This window comes from Girardinichthys multiradiatus, chromosome 9 (assembly GCF_021462225.1).
Source record: "Girardinichthys multiradiatus isolate DD_20200921_A chromosome 9, DD_fGirMul_XY1, whole genome shotgun sequence".
NCBI lineage: Eukaryota > Metazoa > Chordata > Actinopteri > Cyprinodontiformes > Goodeidae > Girardinichthys > Girardinichthys multiradiatus.
Genome location: NC_061802.1, coordinates 33,813,565 through 33,833,228, shown reverse-complemented (window position 1 = coordinate 33,833,228; position 19,664 = coordinate 33,813,565). Strand labels below are relative to the sequence as shown.

The 19,664-nt window shown below is 41.2% G+C and overlaps 1 protein-coding gene across 2 annotated transcripts in view; it reads right to left on the bottom strand.

Annotated features, from left to right (window-relative positions):
* ncanb (neurocan b) overlaps nt 1–19,664 on the bottom strand; it is a 250,046-nt gene that overhangs the window by 72,929 nt on the left and 157,453 nt on the right. For both annotated transcript variants that reach the window (XM_047375781.1, XM_047375782.1), the window contains exon 10: nt 18,372–18,488. In XM_047375781.1, coding sequence (XP_047231737.1) covers nt 18,372–18,488 — 117 coding nt within the window. The remainder of the gene's footprint in view (nt 1–18,371; nt 18,489–19,664) is intronic.

Genomic DNA, 19,664 nt, shown 5'->3' with positions numbered 1-19,664 from the left:
TGACTGTGCAGGCCATGGGAGATGTTCAACTTTACTTTCATGTTCATCAAACCAATCTTTCACCAGTCTTGCTGTGTGTATTGGTGCATTGTCATCCTGATACACGGCACCACCTTCACGATACAATGTTTGAACCATTGGATGCACATGGTCTTCAAGAATGGTTTGGTAGTCCTTGGCAGTGACACGCCCATCTAGCACAAGTATTGGGCTAAGGGAATGCCATGATATGGCAGCCCAAACCATCACTGATCCACTCCCATACTTTACTCTGGGCATGCAACAGTCTGGGTGGTACGCTTCTTTGGGGCTTCTCCACACCGTAACTCTCCCGGATGTGGGGAAAACAGTAAAGGTGGACTCATCAGAGAACAATAAATGTTTCACATTGTCCACAGACCAAGATTTGCGCTCCTTGCACCATTGAAACCGACGTTTGGCATTGGCATGACTGACCAAAGGTTTGGCTATAGCTGCCCGGCCATGTATATTGACTCTGTGGAGCTCCCGACGGACAGTTCTGGTGGAAACAGGAGAGTTGAGGTGCACATTTAATTCTGCCATAATTTGGACAGCTGTGGTTTTATGTTTTTTGGCTACAATCTGGGTTAGCACCAACAATTTGTCCTCTTTTGAACTCTGGTATGTCACCCATAATGTTGTGTGCATTTCAATATTTTGAGCAAAACTGTGCTCTTACCCTGCTAATTGAACCTTCACACTCTGCTCTTACTGGTGCAATGTGCAATCAAAGAAGACTGGCTACCAGGCTGGTCCAATTTAGCCATGAAACCTCCCACACTAAAATGACAGGTGTTTCAGTTTCATTGTCCAACTCCTGTATTTACCGTACTTGTGAAATACTTGCTTGCCTGCCCAAAATACCACTGGCTGTTGCTGCAGATTTTTTAAGATAAAGTACAAAACCAGGTTGAGTTTGTACTATTTCAGTGTTTGTTACACGGCAATCAAAACCTTCAGAATTTTGGACAACTGCCTCTTGAACAGCAAGATTTATCTAAGTAAACATGGATTTAGAGTCTGTCATTGTGGAAAAAAGAAATTGGAAAGGCTGAATTTCCTTTTTTAAGCTTTGTATGAATAGAAGTGAAAACCCTTTTTTCCAACACAATTAAGAATTATACAAACTTTTGAAAGAAAGGAGCAACAAAATGCATTGTGTTGCATGGGAAAAGTGCTCTATGAGCCAGAGCAGCTGTCATTACACAGAATCGCTGCACAGAGCTATAGCGATTTATAGTTGCTTAGTCATTAATTTTAATTATTCTAATAGCGTTTGCAAAAAAAAAAAAAAAAAAAAAAAAAGATCTGTATAAGCAAGACATCTATAGAAGCAAGGATACCATTTAAAGACATGCAAAATGTTGTCCGTACCTGTCCTGTGCAACATGAGCTGAAAATATTTCAACACCACATTTTCTTCTCTGAATAGAAACAATTATTAGTAAAAAGTGTTGTTTTCAGTGACTATTTGCTACCATTACTTTTCTGTATTAGTCTACAGTATTTCTGTTACCATCACTTATTTCCATTCCTCGTTTATCTTTGCCTTTCCTCCCAGTCTACTTTATTTAAGGTGCTGTACTACTTCTTATGCTCTGGGAAAGAAAATGGTTTATGTTTATTTAGATCCTTTGCCAAGATTCACAGGCTTTTTGCCTTGATGTGCTACATATGCCATTTGATGGATATATTTTTACATTGCTGGTGATTTTACCTAAAAAAATGACATTGTTAGAGAATCCTTTCATAGCTGCAGAATCCTTATCTTTACTAAATAGTAAGTATGGATCACTACAGTAACCTTTTCAAACTGACTTTGATAAAAGATACATTATGCAGTTTGTGGAGGCAAAATTTAAAATATAATAATGCATTCATTTGATGAAGTGTAAATCTGGGTGCATCATATTTACTTCATACAGTATCAGTATTGTTTTTATAGATGCCTGTTGTTCAGAACAAGCAAAATAAGAACAGGTTTTTTTTTTTTTTTGCATTTTTATTTTCTACATAAAATGTTTTAAATTTTTTTCTTTGTCAATGGGATAAAATCCACAGTTTGTTTCACACACACGCTGTATGCTACAGTCAAGTCTATAAACATATATAAAAATATTGATCCTGGTTGTGATAAAGGAACAATAAATTTTATTATCATTACAACATGTAGTCATCAAACTGCCAAGCTGTGACTTGATTCATTATTTTTTATATTCTGCTGCAGGATCTAGAGTTTATCATCAACAGGATTCCAAAAAGCGGTTAACTTTAGATTGAATATTGCCTGTGTCTGAGTGAAAAAAATTATTTATCAGACAGATTAATGGTGCATCTTGGGCTACATAAATAGTAACCACATAGCCCATAAACATTAATCTCCATTAAATCTTTTTAACTTTCCAGAAGCTCCCTACACAGGATCAGGACTATCCTATGGTCTACTGGATCTCCAAGACCATGCTAGTGTCAGTACATTGCAGAGAAAATTTAGAAAACCTTATATCAGTGTAAAGGCAACCATGACCCTTCGGCATTCTAAGTAGGAAAATATTTTTCTTTGCTGCATTCTTGACCATTCTGTTATAATGCAACTTACACAAGAATCACATCTTCCATAAGATGGCTACCAGTAAACAGTAAAATTTTACTATAAATACAGGAGGTTTCTGTTCCTCTGCCATTGGTTTCAACTTTGCTGAACAGAGTATTTTATCCTATCTATGAGCTGCATGACGGAGTGCATGTAAGACGGTTATCTCTACAGATGCTGAGCGTAGCACACCGTGAACGTTTGCACAATAATTTTAGCCTGGCATTGCAATTTTCAAAAATACAATTACCATCAGTAATTACAATAAGAAGGAATTATGAGCATAAATCCAAACCTTGTGTGTTTTTCACAGATCACTATCAGCTGATTTTCTGAGTTGTGTTTAAACTGCCTTAAAATTCGTAAGTATCCTAAGTTCCAGAAATGATATCTGGGCCTTTTTGTGACAGCCTAACATATACATCTTGCATTAGAGCTGCAGCCTGAATAACTCATGCAATGCATATCAGGTTCTATGTGCAGTGGGTCTAAGGGTGGATTTTGTTGCAGGTATTTGGTTAGATGCTTTTTATTGCAGTAAGAGAAGTGGCAGGACCACGGATCACAAAGCAGTTATAGTCCCAAAAGTGAAGTTGACTTTTCATATCATGGTACAATCATGGTCCAGTGTTCCGGGGGGCAAAATCTGCTAACAGCAGGTCCCCTAGAGAGGTTTTAAAGGGGACATATCATGCTTTGAAATCCTTCCTTTTCACACAATAATTCAGTTGTGGTCTAGATAAAATGGAACTACAGTTATTTGGTCTGAATTTCTTGTCATTGTAGATACACAGGCCCCTCTTTTACCTCTGTTCTGAGGTGTGTCTGAAAGCAACTGGTTTTGGTGTGGTCTCTTTAAATGCTATTGAGACACTTCACATGCTGCCCCCCCTCCAGGTCAAAGAGTGTTCCAATCCACTCTTTTCATCCATTTTTGTAGTTTGATAGCAGAGATACAATTATCTAGCGGCGCAGAAACAAGACAAAAGCGGCAGAAACAATGCAAAACTTACCATAGACAGAATAAATAAATAAATAAATAAAATTTAACTCGGCAATTTAACCAGTTCTGATGCTGGGGCTGGTGTAATAAATTGTGTGGGTTATTACAGCCAACAACTGAACATTAAGACTTCTCAACTTGCAACTTCGGCATACTTGAGCTTTGACTACAAAATCACAGTGAGAAATAAAAATGACAAATACACAAAATTGGTTAGCTGGAAGTCCATGACCTTGCTTAGCAGATCATGGACTGTGATGTAACAGTTTAAAAAACGTAACAGACGATAGAGAAAACTAAAGGACAGTGGTGAATTCAACAAAAATATCTAAAATCAACTACATGAAGGTTTTAAATACTCACCATGGAAACAAGAGTTAAAATCTTTGATCAATTACTGATTAAACCTTTACTTTAAAATAGTGTTGCAGTGAGCTTTCAAAACCAAACTGAACCATTTGCTAATTAAGGAAATTAACCATTTTGGCCTTTTATGTTTATTAATATTAATAACATCAGCTGGACAGCTATTTATCCAATTAATCAGCATGTTAAACTCTCCAGAGAAAAGAAAGCCCTGGGAGAAAGACATGGAAGTAAGCAATTCATAGAAAATTATGCTATTAATGTACTTTTCATCTATCTTTGCACTTACATATATGTCAGCATTAATTTCAAGTTCCTATAGGAAAAACTGCTCCAATTCTTTTAAGCTTAATAACACATCCAAATAAGATAGAAAAACCCAAGTCATTATAAGCTTGTGTCTGTGAGTAAAATAATGCTTCTTAGATAAAAGTTATTGATCCAGAGGTTGATTGATCTCCAAGTCAGGCCCACCTTTAGCTTTGAAGTATTTTTACATCAAACCTTAAAGGTTACTGATAATCAGCCTAAGGACAATATGCCCTTCTTGACCTTAACTATCTGCTAGTTGACCTTTTTTGAGTGGTGACTCTCAAAGCTGTAGCTCATCCTATTGTATGTGTGTGGATCAATAAGTAACACAGAGCCATAAATATATTTCAGAATAAACAGCAGAATAACCTTGAATTAAATCTTAGGGCACAATTTAAATTGTGAAAGAAAATAAAAGCCTTAAAGGAAGACTTGTCTAAGGGCAGAAACATTAAACTGCTGTTTGTTTAATATCCATATTAAGCACAGTGTGATTCCTTCTTGCAATCCATATTTTTTAAGCAGTTCAACCCACAGTTATTTCCCCAGGAGCCGCAATCAATGTGCCAGATTGAGTGCTGTTAACAACAACTTTGCATCAATAAAACCTGGAACAAGGTTGTGTATCAACATCAAAATCCCATGTGGAATGCTAAACCTAAAACCCAACATTTACTTTAAATATTCCTTTGTGTTAACAATTACTTAATAATTACTGAAACAAAGGAACAAAACAAAGGTCTGTGGACCTCTGAAACAACAAATATTTTAAAAAATACAGCAGCATTTTACACAGACAAAATAGACTGGAAACACTTCAGTGAAGAATATCATGCTTCACCCTCTTGTTATAAAATCTATGGGTTTGAAAATCTCACAAAGGCAAATAAAGAGCATACAGGATATCCAGACTTAACACACCAAATGGATTTAATGATTTCTTCAGCCTGAAATGCTTTTAGTTGTTGGAGAGACTGCTGGCCTGTCCAGGGTGTTCCCAGCCTCTTGTCCATTGATTACTGGAGCTAGGTACCAGCCCTTCAACAACTCTGAGCAGGAATAAGGGGGTTTAGACAACAGATGGATGGATAGATGATACTTGATCGATTCTTGAATGGCTGGGACAATCAAAAGTAACACTGACATAAACAATTAAGTCAACAGGAATGCAGAAAATGTAAATAAAAAAATATAGAAGAAAACTATTCCAAAGGTTATATATCTGCCTCAAGCAAGGAGTTCAAGTATCCCAGTGTCTTGTTTACAAGCAGCACGATGGAGCAGAACATATAGTACAGACAAAAGGTTTGGACACACCTTCTCATTCAAAGAGTTGTCTTTATTTTCATGACTATGAATATTGTAGCTTCACACTGAAGGCATCAAAACTATGAATTAACACATGTGGAATTATATACTGAACAAAAAAGTGGGAAACAACTGAAAATATGTCTTATATTCTAGGTTCTTCAAAGTAGCCACCTTTTGCTTTGATTACTGCTCCGCACACTCTTGGCATTCTGTTGATGAGGTTCAAGAGGTAGTCACCTGAAATGGTTTTCCAACAGTCTTGAAGGAGTTCCCAGAGATGCATAGCACTTGTTGGCCCTTTTGCCTTCACTCTGCGGTCCAGCTCACCCCAAACCATCTCGATTGGGTTCAAGTCCGGTGACTGTGGAGGCCAGGTCATCTGGCGCAGCACCCCATCACTCTCCTTCTTGGTCAAATAGCCCTTACACAGCCTGGAGGGGTGTTTGGGGTCATTGTCATGTTGAAAAATAAATGATGGTCCAACTAAACGCAAACCGGATGGAATAGCATGCCACTGCAAGATGCTGTGGTAGCCATGCTGGTTCAGTATGCCTTCAATTTTGAATAAATCCCCAACAGTGTCACCAGCAAAGCACCCCCACACTTTCACACCTCCTCCTCCATGCTTCATGGTGGGAACCAGGCATGTAGAGTCCATCCATTCCCCTCTTTTGCGCTGCACAAAGACACGGTGGTTGGAGCCAAAGATCTCAAACTTGGACTCATCAGACCAAAGCACAGATTTCCACTGCTCTAATGTCCATTCTAATGTCATAATGTCCATTGACCTGTTCTTTAATCTGAGCAGCTGTTAACCTGCGATTTCTGAGGCTGGTGACTCGGATGAAGTTATCGTCCGCAGCAGAGGTGACTCTTGGTCTTCCTTTCCTGGGGCGGTCCTCATGTGAGCCAGTTTCTTTGTAGCGCTTGATGGTTTTTGCGACTGCCTTTGGAGACACTTTCAAAGTTTTCCCAATTGTTCGGACTGACTGACCTTCATTTCTTAAAGTAATGATGGCCACTCATGTTTCTTTACTTAGCTGCTTTTTTCTTGCCATAATACAAATTCTAACAGTCTATTTAGTAGGACTATCAGCTGTGTAATGTATCTACCTCCTGCACAACACAACTGATGGTCCCAACCCCATTTATAAGGCTTGAAATCCCACTTATTAAACCTGACAAGGCACACCTGTGAAGTGAACACCATTTCAGGTGACTACCTCTTGAAGCTCATCAACAGAATGCCAAGAGTGTGCGGAGCAGTAATCAAAGCAAAAGGTGGCTACTTTGAAGAACCTAGAATATAAGACATATTTTCAGTTGTTCCACACTTTTTTGTTCAGTATATAATTCCACATGTGTTAATTCATAGTTTTGATGCCTTCAGTGTGAAGCTACAATATTCATAGTCATGAAAATAAAGAAAACTCTTTGAATGAGAAGGTGTGTCCAAACTTTTGGTCTGTACCGTAGATGGATAGGGGCCTCATATGCAATAACGGGGAAGCTGGTACAGTTTTTAATGGTATAGAAATAAATTAGCTAAAAAGCAAGGCTCTCGATTTACTGATCTGTTCACTTCGAGCCTAACCTATGTTCACGAGGTATGGATCATCAGTGGCTGAAATGAGCTTCCTCCATTTGGTGGCTGAACTCAAAGATAGGGTAAGGTGTTCCATCTGGGAGCTCAAAGTAAACCCACTTCTTCTATGTATTGAGAGAAGTCAGCTAAGGTGGTTTAGGCTTCCTTGTCAGGATGTACCTTCTTTTGGCTGTTATGATTCTGGCATGTCTGCTCTACCCTGTCTCCCTGGCTGCAATCAGCAGATGAGATGCACCTGGTGGCTGCTGCAGTGCAGAGCAATCTGTGGCATATCAAGCACCTGTGTCTTCCCTGATATATACTGACTCTGACAAGCGGACGGTGCCATATTTTTGAAAGCCATCATGTGAGTAGATATCCAGCGTTCCTTCCTGTTTGATCATTGTTCTTGACCTTGCCTTGTCTTTTGGATTTTTGCCTCTCTGCCTGCTCCCAGTCGGACTGTTTGGATTTTGGTTTTGACCCTGTTTCCTGCATCTGGTTTATGCCTCTGCCTGCCCCTTGCTTGACGTCTCTTGTTCCGATCATTGACCCTGTTTCTGTCCTCGGATTATTGAGCCAGCCTTGCCCTTGGATTATTCAGCCTGGAGTCACATCTTACCTGTGCTGTGGAGATCACTGCCTGCACCCACTGAGGTTTCCCCTCTGGGTTTCAAGTTCTACTAAAGACAAAAGCAGGTTAGTGGCTTTTCTGATCCCTGCAATATCTGGAGAAACTACAAGTAACTAATTCCTCTTTCTGCCCCAGTGATTCCCAGAAGCTGTGTGGAGTTTTACCTGAGTGACGTTTTCCTGTGGCTGAATAAACCTTTAAAATTTTCAGTACTGTGTCTGGCTGAATCTTGGGTCCGCCTTTTTCTGATTCGTAATATAAAAATCTGGCCAAAAATGGACCCATCGCCAGCACAACAGTGGTGCACCCACGTTGATGAGACCCTTTCCTGGTTGGGTTCCGGCTTGGAGGAAATAATTTCCACATTACGTTCTGGCAATCTTGTCTCCAAGCCGCCACCGTCACAAAGAAACCACGCCCAAGTAACACGGACAACAGCAGAGGTAAGGGAGCCACGCCTATCTCCGCCTGAGATGTTCAGGGGAGACCCACACCAATGTCGAGCTTTCCTAACTCAGTGTGAAATTCATTTTGAGCTTCAGCCGTCATCCTTTCCCACTGAACGTTCCAAGGTGGCTTTTGTTATATCTCTGCTGGCAGGAAAGGCAAAACAGTGGGGAACTGCTGAATGGCATAACAGGTCTGCATCTTGTAACCTCTATGAAACTTTTTCCAAGGACCCTGTTATTCCAAGTCGTGAGGCCGCAAGAGGATTACTGTCCCTCAAACAGGGTGATCAGCCTGTCTCATCCAATATAATTGACTTTCATTTGTTGGCCGCAGAGAGCCGTTGGAATGAGGCAGCACAGATGGATGCATTCATGAAAGGATTAAACGCAGACATCAAGGATGAGGTAGCGACCCGTGACTACCCTTCTTCCTTGAAACAACTCGAGGATCTGGCTGCTCGCAATGATATTCGGCTGGCAGAGAGAAGGAGGGAGAAGCGACATGAGAAGGGTTGCTCATCATTAACTCTGGTTTCTGCACACTGACAAGAGAGAAGGAGTCGGTCACCTCTTACTGAGGAAAAACTTGTTCCGTCAGCTGACACAAGAAACATTCCAGCTTTGGATGGTCAAAGCATGAACAATTCACACCTCAGGAAGGAGGAGATTACCTTAACAGTTCGAGATAATCATCAAGAAAAAGTAACTTTCATGATAATTAATTCACCTGAACTTCCTGTAGTCCTAGGGGCCTCCTGGTTGCAGAAACACAACCCTCACATTGACTGGAAGAAAAAAGAAGTTCTGGGTTGGCCTGAGTCATGTTCAGCAGACTGCCTTTTGTCTGCTGCTACGGAGGTTAGTGTGGAAAATGAGGTTGAGAAGACCTATCCGAATTTATCAAAGGTACCGCAAGAATACCATGATTTAAAGGAAGTATTTAATAAGATCAAGGCCACAGCTCTGCCACCCCACAGACCGTATGATTGTGCTATTGATTTGCTTCCTGGCACATCACCCCCTAAAGGCAGAATCTATTCTTTGTCTGGTCCAGAGCACAGGGCCATGAAGAATTATGTTGATGAGGCATTAAAGGCAGGGCACATTCAACCTTCTTCCTCTCCTGCAGGTGCTGGTTTCTTTTTTGTTGGGAAGAAGGATGGTTTGTTGAGACCATGCATTGATTATAGAGGCCTTAATAAGATAACAGTTAAAAATAGATACCCCTTACCACTCATGAACACAGCTTTTGATCAGATCCAGGGAGCCAAGATATTTTCTAAGCTGGATCTAAGGAGTGCATATCATCTGGTCTGAATCAGAGAAGGAGATGAGTAGAAAACGGCTTTCAACACGCCTACGGGCCATTATGAATACAAGGTCATGCCATTTGGACTTACTAACGCTCCTGCAGTTTTTCAGTCATTGGTCAATGACGTTCTAAGAGACATGGTGGGTCAATTCGTATTTGTTTATTTTGATGACATACTGATTTATTCTCAAGATCTGGAAACCCACAGAAAACATGTCAGAGCTGTTCTCCTGCATCTTCTCCAAAACCAGTTGTTCGTCAAGGCAGAAAAATGTGAGTTTCACATAACTACCACTTCCTTTGTAGGCTTCATCATTTTCCCAGATAAAGTGCTTGTCGACCCCTCCAAAGTGAAGGCCGTATTGGAATGGTCTGTTCCAACTGATCGCAAGCAGCTTCAAAGATTTCTGGGCTTCGCAAACTTTTATAGGTTTATCAGAAATTACAGCCTGGTTGCTACTCCCCTGAACGCTCTTACCTCTTCCAAGGCAAACTTTTTGTGGAATAAGGATGCAGAGAAGGCCTTCAATAAGTTGAAGGAACTCTTCACGTCAGCTCTTGTGTTACAGTCTCCTGACCCAGAGAGACAGTTTATCGTGGAGGTGGATGCCTCAAGCACTGGGGTCGGAGCCATATTAAGCCAAAGAGGTGATGATGATCGTGTTCACCCATGTGCCTTCTTTTCAAGGACTCTGTCACAGGCTGAGCGGAATTACGACGTGGGAAACAGAGAGTTGCTGGCTGTCAAGTTGGCGTTGACAGAGTGGAGACATTGACTGGAGGGGACTAAGGAGCCGTTTATGGTGTGGACTGACCATAAGAACTTGGAGTACCTGAAATCAGCAAAACGGCTGAACCCCAGGCAGGCAAGGTGGGCTCTGTTTTTTGGTCGTTTTAATTTCTCCCTGTCTTACAGGCCAGGGAGTAAAAATGGCAAACCTGACACCCTATCCCGGATTCAAGAGCCCGCAGAATCTCACTCTGAGGGTGAAGAGGAGTTTATCCTTCCTGAACCCGTCAAGTTGTCTGTGTCCCGAGTTGAGGTGGAAAGGGAGGTCTAGGAGGCCATTAGGGATCTGCCTATCCCACCATCATGCCCACCGGACCGTTGTTTTGTTCCTGAACGTCTTGTGCCTAAGGTACTGTAGTTTTGTCATTGCTCTCGTCTCGTTTGTCATCCTGGAATCAGCAGAACAATTCAGACAGTTCAAACTCAGTTTTGGTGGCCATCGCTGGTTAAGGATGTCAAAGACTTTGTTTCTGAATGCACTCAGTGTTGTCAAGCCAAGCCTTCTCGTCACCCCCCTGCGGGGTTGTTGCACCCATTGCCCATTCCCCTCGCCCATAGTCGCACATTGCAATGGACTTTGTGACAGGTTTACCGGTTTCTAATGGTCACTCTGTACTACTAACCATAATTGACATATTTTCAAAGATGGTTCATCTGGTGCCCCTGGAGAAGCTTCCATCTGCAATGGAGATGGGTGAGATAATGACCAGAGAAGTTTTTAGGCTCCATGGAATTCCTAATGACATTGTTTCCGATAGAGGACCCCAGTTTGTGTCACGCTTTTGGAAGGAGTTTTGTTCTTTGTTGGGAATTTCTGTTAGTCTTTCTTCAGGGTTTCATCCTCAGTCTGATGGCCAAACCTAGAAAGCCAACCAAGAAGTAGAAACAAAACTTCGCATTTTATGTGGTCACAAAATTTGCCCTGGGTTGAATACGCCATGAACTCTATGCAATCAAGAGCCACTGGTTTGTCCCCTTTTCATGTTGTGTTTGGTTTCCAGCCACCCATGTTTTCAGTTCAGGAGAGAGAGGCTAATGTTCCGTCCGCCCAAGTGGCTTCCCTAAGGTGCCAAAGAATATGGAGAAAGGCTAGGAGGTCGATGATCAGAATGTCACTGGATCAGTCAAGAACGGCCAACTGGAGACGGATCCCTGCCCCTAAGTACCAGGTGGGGCAGAAGGTTTGGCTCTCCGCCAAGGATCTCCCATTAAGGGTAGAATCCCTGAAATTGGCACCCCGATTTGTTGGACCTTTCCAAATCTCCAAGATCATCAACTCTGTCACTGTACGGCTGAGATTACCCAACTCCATGAGGATTCACCCCACGTTCCACGTTTCTCAGATCAAGCCCTTCGTGGAGCCCCGACTTGGAGGGAGGGACCTTAGAGGGGGGGTACTGTTATGATTCTGGCACGTCTGCTCTACCCTGTCTCCCTGGCTGCAATCAGCAGATGAGATGCACCTGGTGGCTGCTGCAGTGCAGTGCAATCTGTGGCATACCAAGCACCTGTGTCTTCCCTGATATATACTGACTCTGACAAGCAGACGGTGCCATATTTTTGAAAGCCATTGTGTGAGTAGATATCCAGCGTTCCTTCCTGTTTGATCATTGTTCTTGACCTTGCCTTGTCTTTTGGATTTTTGCCTCTCTGCCTGCTCCCTGTCGGACTGTTTGGATTTTGGTTTTGACCCTGTTTCCTGCATCTGGTTTATGCCTCTGCCTGCCCCTTGCCTGACGTCTCTTGTTCCGATCATTGACCCTGTTTCTGTCCTCGGATTATTGAGCCAGCCTTGCCCTTGGATTATTCAGCCTGGAGTCACATCTTACCTGTGCTGTGGAGATCACTGCCTGCACCCACTGAGGTTTCCCCTCTGGGCTTCAAGTTATACTCAAGACAAAAGCAGGTTAGTGACTTTTCTGATATCTGCAATATCTGGAGAAACTACAAGTCACTAATTCCTCTTTCTGCCCCAGTGATTCCCGCAAGCTGTGTGGAATTTTACCTGAGTGACGTTTTCCTGTGGCTGAATAAACCTTTTAAATTTTCAGTACTGTGTCGGGCTGAATCTTGGGTCCGCCTTTTTCTGATTCGTAATATTGGCAAGTCTCAAGAAGACATCCCAGGGGAGACCCTGAACTTCCTGGAGGGAGTATATATCTTTCCTGGCCTAAGAACACCCATTGGTTTTCACAGAAAGAGCTGCAGAGTGTCAGTGGGGAGAGGGATTACTGGCTTTCTCTCCTGCACCTTTTATTCCTGCAACCCAATCTCTGATAAGACAAAGCAAATGGAGAGATGGAACTATGGCAAAGACCCAGTACAGAAGCAACGTAAATCAAAACTTTTTATGTAAAGACATAAATCCAGAATAAAAATAAACAACTACATCAAAGATAGCACCAGACATAGTTGTTAAGTACCAAGAACATAACAGATTTAGCAATTGATAGTCTATCTGAGAATGGTGAGTCTAACAGACTGATCAAACAGTTCTAACTGGAGAGTTACTGTAAACAACAACTGAAGGTCCAATATGAAGCAACAACTGAAGGTCCAATATGAAGCCCAATAAAAATATTTCTCTATATTCAGCTTACCTTCACACTCAGAGAGGTAGACTGTGGCTATGTAACAGCTAAATGAAGGTCACTGCTGCATTGTCACTTATGCTAAGCACCAAAAGTGACAGAGTTAGGTTTCTGTTTACAGCATGTTCATTACGAGAATAGCGGTTTGGATAGAATGTGTACACTTTTGGAAAATGCACTTGTTGGGACCACACAGCCATGGGTGTTCAACACTAAAACTCCGGTACATACTTTCCTGGAACCTTTCAAAATAAAGTGCATTAACCTTCTTCCAGCACAGCCAGGAAATGGGGTAACTGCGGACTTCCTGTGGCGCCAATACCCAGATAAAAGCCCCACCTTTCCACAAGTTTTTCTCTTCCACACCGATGACCATCGGGTCAGGAGGGAACACAGCGCGCTGAATGTCTTTTGCTGGCAAAAGGACATAAATTCAACTGGATCCAAGGACCGATCATTTGCAAAAGTTAAGTAGAATGAAATACTGTCTGTGTATCCGGTATTTTCATTCATGAACGGAGAAATTAAGGTGTAAGAGTTGCTTACATTTTCTCTTCGAGGCCCCACAGAAGCAAACGGTGTTCCGAGAGAAGCTGTTTCGACAAGCCGAGTCTGGAGGAAAGACGACGGCCGCAACCGTGTTTACGGTAACGAACAGCTGGTCACCTTCTGATCGGGAGAAACTGAGGAAGTTAGCGGGAAGCTAACTCTTTGTTAGCCCAACGGCCAGCCGGTAAATACACGTGTGCTCGCATTAAGGCTAGTCAACAGAAAGGTTGTTAGTTTTCAAGCTAGTGAATAATAGTCCCCGAACATCATTTACTAAAGTTGATAACTAAGTAAACACCATTAAGCCCCATTTCTCCAGAAAGATTTGGCTCTTTTCCAAAATACTCAATAATATTTCTTCAAATATTATTTTAATAAATGAAGGCAGCTAATTAGACACCGTTGAGAATTAGTCATCCAGGAGGTGGGTTTTATTCAGCAGATCATTATTTAAAACATTATTTTATTAAAATAATATTTAATCTGATCTTGCATTGTGAAGGGTTGTCTAAAGGTTGCTGATTATTTTCTAAGTTAGTTCCAAAACTAACTTAACTTCACTTCCAGATTCTTCAAGATAATCCGTGGTTCTCAAACATAAACATTGCATGGTAATGTTGCATCACTCTTTTTGGTCATGATTTCTAATAATTTTTAATCAACTTGTTTATATTGTACATAGTCTATTAGTTGTCATTATTCTTTAATTCTGCTTGGTAGTTTAGTTGGATTGTTTTAGCATAGTAAAGAGTTTGTTGATTGAAATATGTTGGACTTTGAGTTGACTTATTTTTGTTAATAAATTCTTGTATTTTAAGAAATTGTGTGAATTCATTCCATATGTGTGCAGAGTTTATGCTGTTCAATAATGCCTGAGCTCGTCTCACACCTTTCTATTCTGTCCTAATACCATCGCCTTAATGGGGCTGGTATTCACAGGACAATCCTTAACAGACCGGAATATTATTTGGTAAAATATTAATATTAAAATATTAATATTAAATAATATTCTCAGATTCATATTTACAACACACTTGACCTTGCAAAAAGCAGTTCTAGGAAGAGAAAGCACATTTACTTTACATAATGTTCTTCCTGAACAAATCAAATCAAATACATTGTTGATCATTTTAATACACTTTGTGTGCTACATTCATGCTAAAATAACAGGATTAAACAGTAAATCTAAATTGACACAGAGCTGTCTTTAGGAACTGGGTCCAATATGCAGTTCACTTTACTGCTCTTTATTTCCACACCACTCTGAATTTTGTTCTTAGATTTCTTCTCAGATTTGTGTTTGGTCAAGCTCCCATCTGTGTAGAATCTGGCTTTCTGAAATATCTGACTGAACCATACAAAATCTCAAACCACACTAATAAAGGCTTTGTTCTGACCTGCGCAAGGTTGCTCACACTGTAATAAAGTCAAAATTCAATATTTTGTCTTTTTATAAATTTGAAATTATAGATGCACAGAGAAACAGGATGGTGACCAGAATTTGAAGATTTACAGGTTAATCAGCCCTGACTGGTTTCAAGCTTAGGGTAAAGATCTCTTTCTCTTGGAAATATACATGGAAACTGCCAATTCAGTAATGCTAACCATGTAATAACCAGAAATAACTATAAGATGCTAAAGATATTTTAAAATGTCAACTCCAATGTCAAATTGTTGTTTTAAAATATTATTTAAACCCTCATTTACAGTGAGTGACTTTGTATAGTGTATAAATTGTTTTTGTTTGTCTTTAATTTAAATTTTCTCTTCTTAATCTGTCATGCTCGGTTGAACAAGGCAACATGAGGTGCGGGGCATGGCATAGCGGTAGAGTGTGCAACCCATATACAGAGGCTTCAGTCCTTGACGCAGCTGTCCCTGGTTCGAGTCCCGACCCAAGGGATTTGTGCTGCATGTCCTCCCCCTCTCTCCACAACTTCCTATCTGCCTAATTTCAAAGAACAAAAATAGGCCACTAGTGTCGCAAAAATGAATGTGAATGTGATATATACACTGTACTGCCAAAAGTATTGGGTCACACCCCCAAATCAATGAAATTCAGTGTTCTAATCACGTCCATGGGTGCAGGTGTATAACGTATGGTGAGGAGAAACCTGACTGGCCTCGACTGTCTTGAACACTTTTGGGATAAATTAAAGCGGAGGCTGCAATTCTGGTATTCTGACTATAAACGCACTTTCAAACCTTGTTGAAGACGTTTAAAGAATAGTTAAAGTTGCTATGGCAACGGTAGGTCCCTCAAAAAGTTGGACCTTATAGAGAAGAATAAGAATAGGATGTCACCAAAGTTCAAGTACATGTAAAAGTAGACTGACAAATACTTTTGGCAATATAGTGTATCTTCTTACAATACAGTTCTTAAAGAGAACTTAGAACGGGCTAAACAGTATTGGTAGGACAAAGCATAACAAAAGCTGGCAATTGGAAATCAGCCACAATGCATTGCTGCAGTTAAATGTTCCACTTGATTCAAATCATTCATAAGCTGTATCAGTATTGATTTGTTTAAGCTCAAACTTTAATTCATTTAAAATGCTTTTGCTGATTTTTCCAAATCCCGTTCATGGATTTCCTTTATAATTTCTTGTCTTGTCATTGCAGCAGTTTGTGCTGCCTGCTGCCACTGCACTTTAATCAGCCACTCCACCCTTCGCTGAGCTCACAGCTCCTCTGTGGACAGTCAGTCCTTGCATGCCTCTGTCACACACACACATACACAAAGGCTCATACACCTAAATCACTGCACCATCATTTTTTGACAGCCACACTCTCCCATCTCACAGTTGAGTGGAAAGATGAGCTGCCTGCTTCTCACGGGGCAGAAGGTGAAAACACACATTCAAGCGGAAATAATCGCACACACAGCTGAGCATCTACACCACCAAAAGTCTCTGTCACACACGACTGACTTCCAGCATATGGATATTCCCTTTTCACTTTCAATCAGGGAACTTGATCGAAAAATTCTGGACCTGCAAGCACACCAGTCGCTTCTCTGAGATCAGATTCAGAGTTCCAAATACAAACTGGAAATAAATCCTGCAGATAGAAGCTAGCAATTTTCCCCATGAATCCAATTCAAATTGTGTTACAGATTTTAGCCTCAGCATACTGTGAAAGTACTCGGCCCCCTTGAACTGGTCAACCTCTTGCCACATTTCAGGCTTCAAACATAAAGATATAAAATTCAATTTTTTTGTGAAGAATCAACAACAAGTGGGACACAATTGTGAAGTGGAATGAAATTTATTGGATGTGTCAAACTTTTTTAACAAATAAAAAACTGAAGAGCAGGGCGTGCAATATTATTCAGCCCCTTTACTTTCAGTGCAGCAAACTCACTCCAGATGTTCAGTGAGGATCTCTGAATGATCCAATGTTGTCCCCAATGACTGATGATGATAAATAGAATCCACCTGTGTGTAATCAAGTCTCCGTATAAATGCACCTCCTCTGTGATAGTCTCAGGGTTCTGTTCAAAGCGCAGAGAGCATCATGAAGACCAAGGAACACACCAGGCAGGTCCGAGATACTGTTGTGGAGAAGTTTAAAGCCAGATTTGGATACAAAAAGATTTCCCAAGCTTTAAACATCCCAAGGAGCACTGTGCAAGCAATCATATTGAAATGGAAGGAGTATCAGACCACTGCAAATCTAACAAGACCCGGCCGTCCCTCTAAACTTTCATCTCGAACAAGGAGAAGACTGATCAAAGATGCAGCCAAGAGGCCCATGATCACTCTGGATGAATTGCAGAGATCTACAGCTGATATGGGAGAGTCTGTCCATAGGACAACAATCAGTCGTACACTGAACAAATCTGGCCTTGGAAGAGTGGCAAAAAGAAAGCCATTTCTCAAAGATATCCATAAAAAGTCTCGTTTAACGTTTGCCACAAGCCACCTGGGAGATACAAGAAACATGTGGAAGAAGGTGCTCTGGTCAGATGAAACCAAAATTGAACTGTTTGGCCAAAATGCAAAACGATATGTTTGGCGTAAAAGCAACACAGCTCATCACCCTGAACACACCATCCCCACTGTCAAACATGGTGGTGGCAGCATCATGGTTTGGGCCTGCTTTTCGTCAGCAGGGACAGGGAAGATGGTCAAAATTGATGGGAAGATGGATGGGGCCAAATACAGGACCATTCTGGAAGAAAACCTGTTGGAGTCTGCAAGAGACCTGAGACTGGGACGGAGATTTATCTTCCAACAAGACAATGATCCAAAACATCAAGCCAAATCTACAATGGAATGGTTCACAAATAAACGTATCCAGGTGTTGGAATGGCCTAGTCAAAGTCCAGACCTGAATCCAATTGAGAATCTGTGGAAAGAGCTGAAGACTGCTGTTCACGAACGCTCTCCATCCAACCTCACTGAGCTCGAGCTGTTTTGCAAGGAAGAATGGGCAAGAATTTCAGTCTCTCGATATGCAAAACTGATAGAGACATACCCCAAGCGACTTGCAGCTGTAATTGCAGCAAAAGGTGGCGCTACAAAGTATTATCGCAAGGGGGCCGAATAATATTGCACGCCCCGCTCTTCAGTTTTTATTTGTTAAAAAAGTTTGACACATCCAATAAATTTCATTCCACTTCACGATTGTGTCCCACTTGTTGTTGATTCTTCACAAAAAATTAGAATTTTATATCTTTATGTTTGAAGCCTGAAATGTGGCAAGAGGTTGACCAGTTCAAGGGGGCCGAGTACTTTCACAACACACTGTATACACATCATTGTTTTCCCTTATGCCACACTGACACAGCATGTCTGTGCAGCTGCTGAACTACATGGTCTCTGCACTTTGACCTAAACTGATGGGGACTTACCAATTTCACAGTTCTCTCCAGAGTAGCCCTGAGGACAGTAGCAGCTATAGGCGTCGCCTTCCTGCAAGCAGCTCCCACCATGGAGACAGGGGCTGGTCTGGCACGGGTTACTCTCAACTGTAAAGAGAGAGGGCAGAAAAAACAGAAAGGTCAACTTAAAGTTAAATTTATTCTGAAAAGAGAAAGACAATTACAAATGTTGCCTGATTAACTAGAACATGACCAGCAACAAGTCCGGCCATCGTCCTAACAGAGCGTCACTGCTGTCTAATAGTGATGGAGTAGCAGAGTGGGCTGACAGTCCGTTGACTTGTCCTTGCCTGTGTTTTTCTACAAGGAGATAAATTGTGTCTGTTCTAAAGAGTCCCCCCCTCCCTACTGTTCTTTTCTCACACAACTCCGGTATTTGCAATGAGTTAAGGTCCAAATAAATTGGCAAATTAAATCATACATGGTGAAGAAATCTATTTCTCCTCCATATTACTGCTTTGCAGCAAGTGCAATACACTAATTTTAGTTTGCTGGCAATTAATCTGTGTTCCCTTCATGGCGGATAAATGGTGGAGATTGAGGGGATTAAGTTATAATTACTGCTCTTAAATTTTAGGAGCGGACTGAGAAAGAAAGCGACAGAGAGAAGGAGACATCGACAAGGACAGTTAGAGCGCAGAGTGATTATCATAGAATTTCCTTCTATTCTGTGTGCAAAGAGAGAGACTGTTGGGAACTAGTTAGATTAAGTGCCTTTTTATTATCCAGCCCTGATAGGATTGCAGGGCCCTGACACAATCTGTCGGGCCATCTAATACACAGCGTTTTTCGCCATAATAACACCCTGACTCCCTTAATGATGTATGAGCTGGGGGGATGCTGAGCGGAGCGCAGAGTGCACTTCCCCTGAAAGCATGGGAGTACCCTCATTTGGGTGTAAGTTTGTTTATCCATGCAGACCTGTGCAAGGAATAGCACATGGGCATCCAGATACACCTATGACCCTAATTCATTGTATACTATTGCAATCTATAGTGCCTTGCAAAAGTATTCATATACTATGTTACAACCGCAATCCTTACTGTATTTTATTGGGATTTTATGTGATCGACCATCAGTGACCATTGCACATAATTGTGAAATGGGAAGAAAATGATACATAGTTTACAAGGTTTGTTTTTTTACAGCCCCCTCAGTCAGTACTTTACACAGCTGCAAGTCTTCTGTGGTTTTGTCTCCATAAGCTTTGCACATCTAGAAATTGTGGTTTTTGCCCATTCTTTATTGTAAAACTGCTCAAAA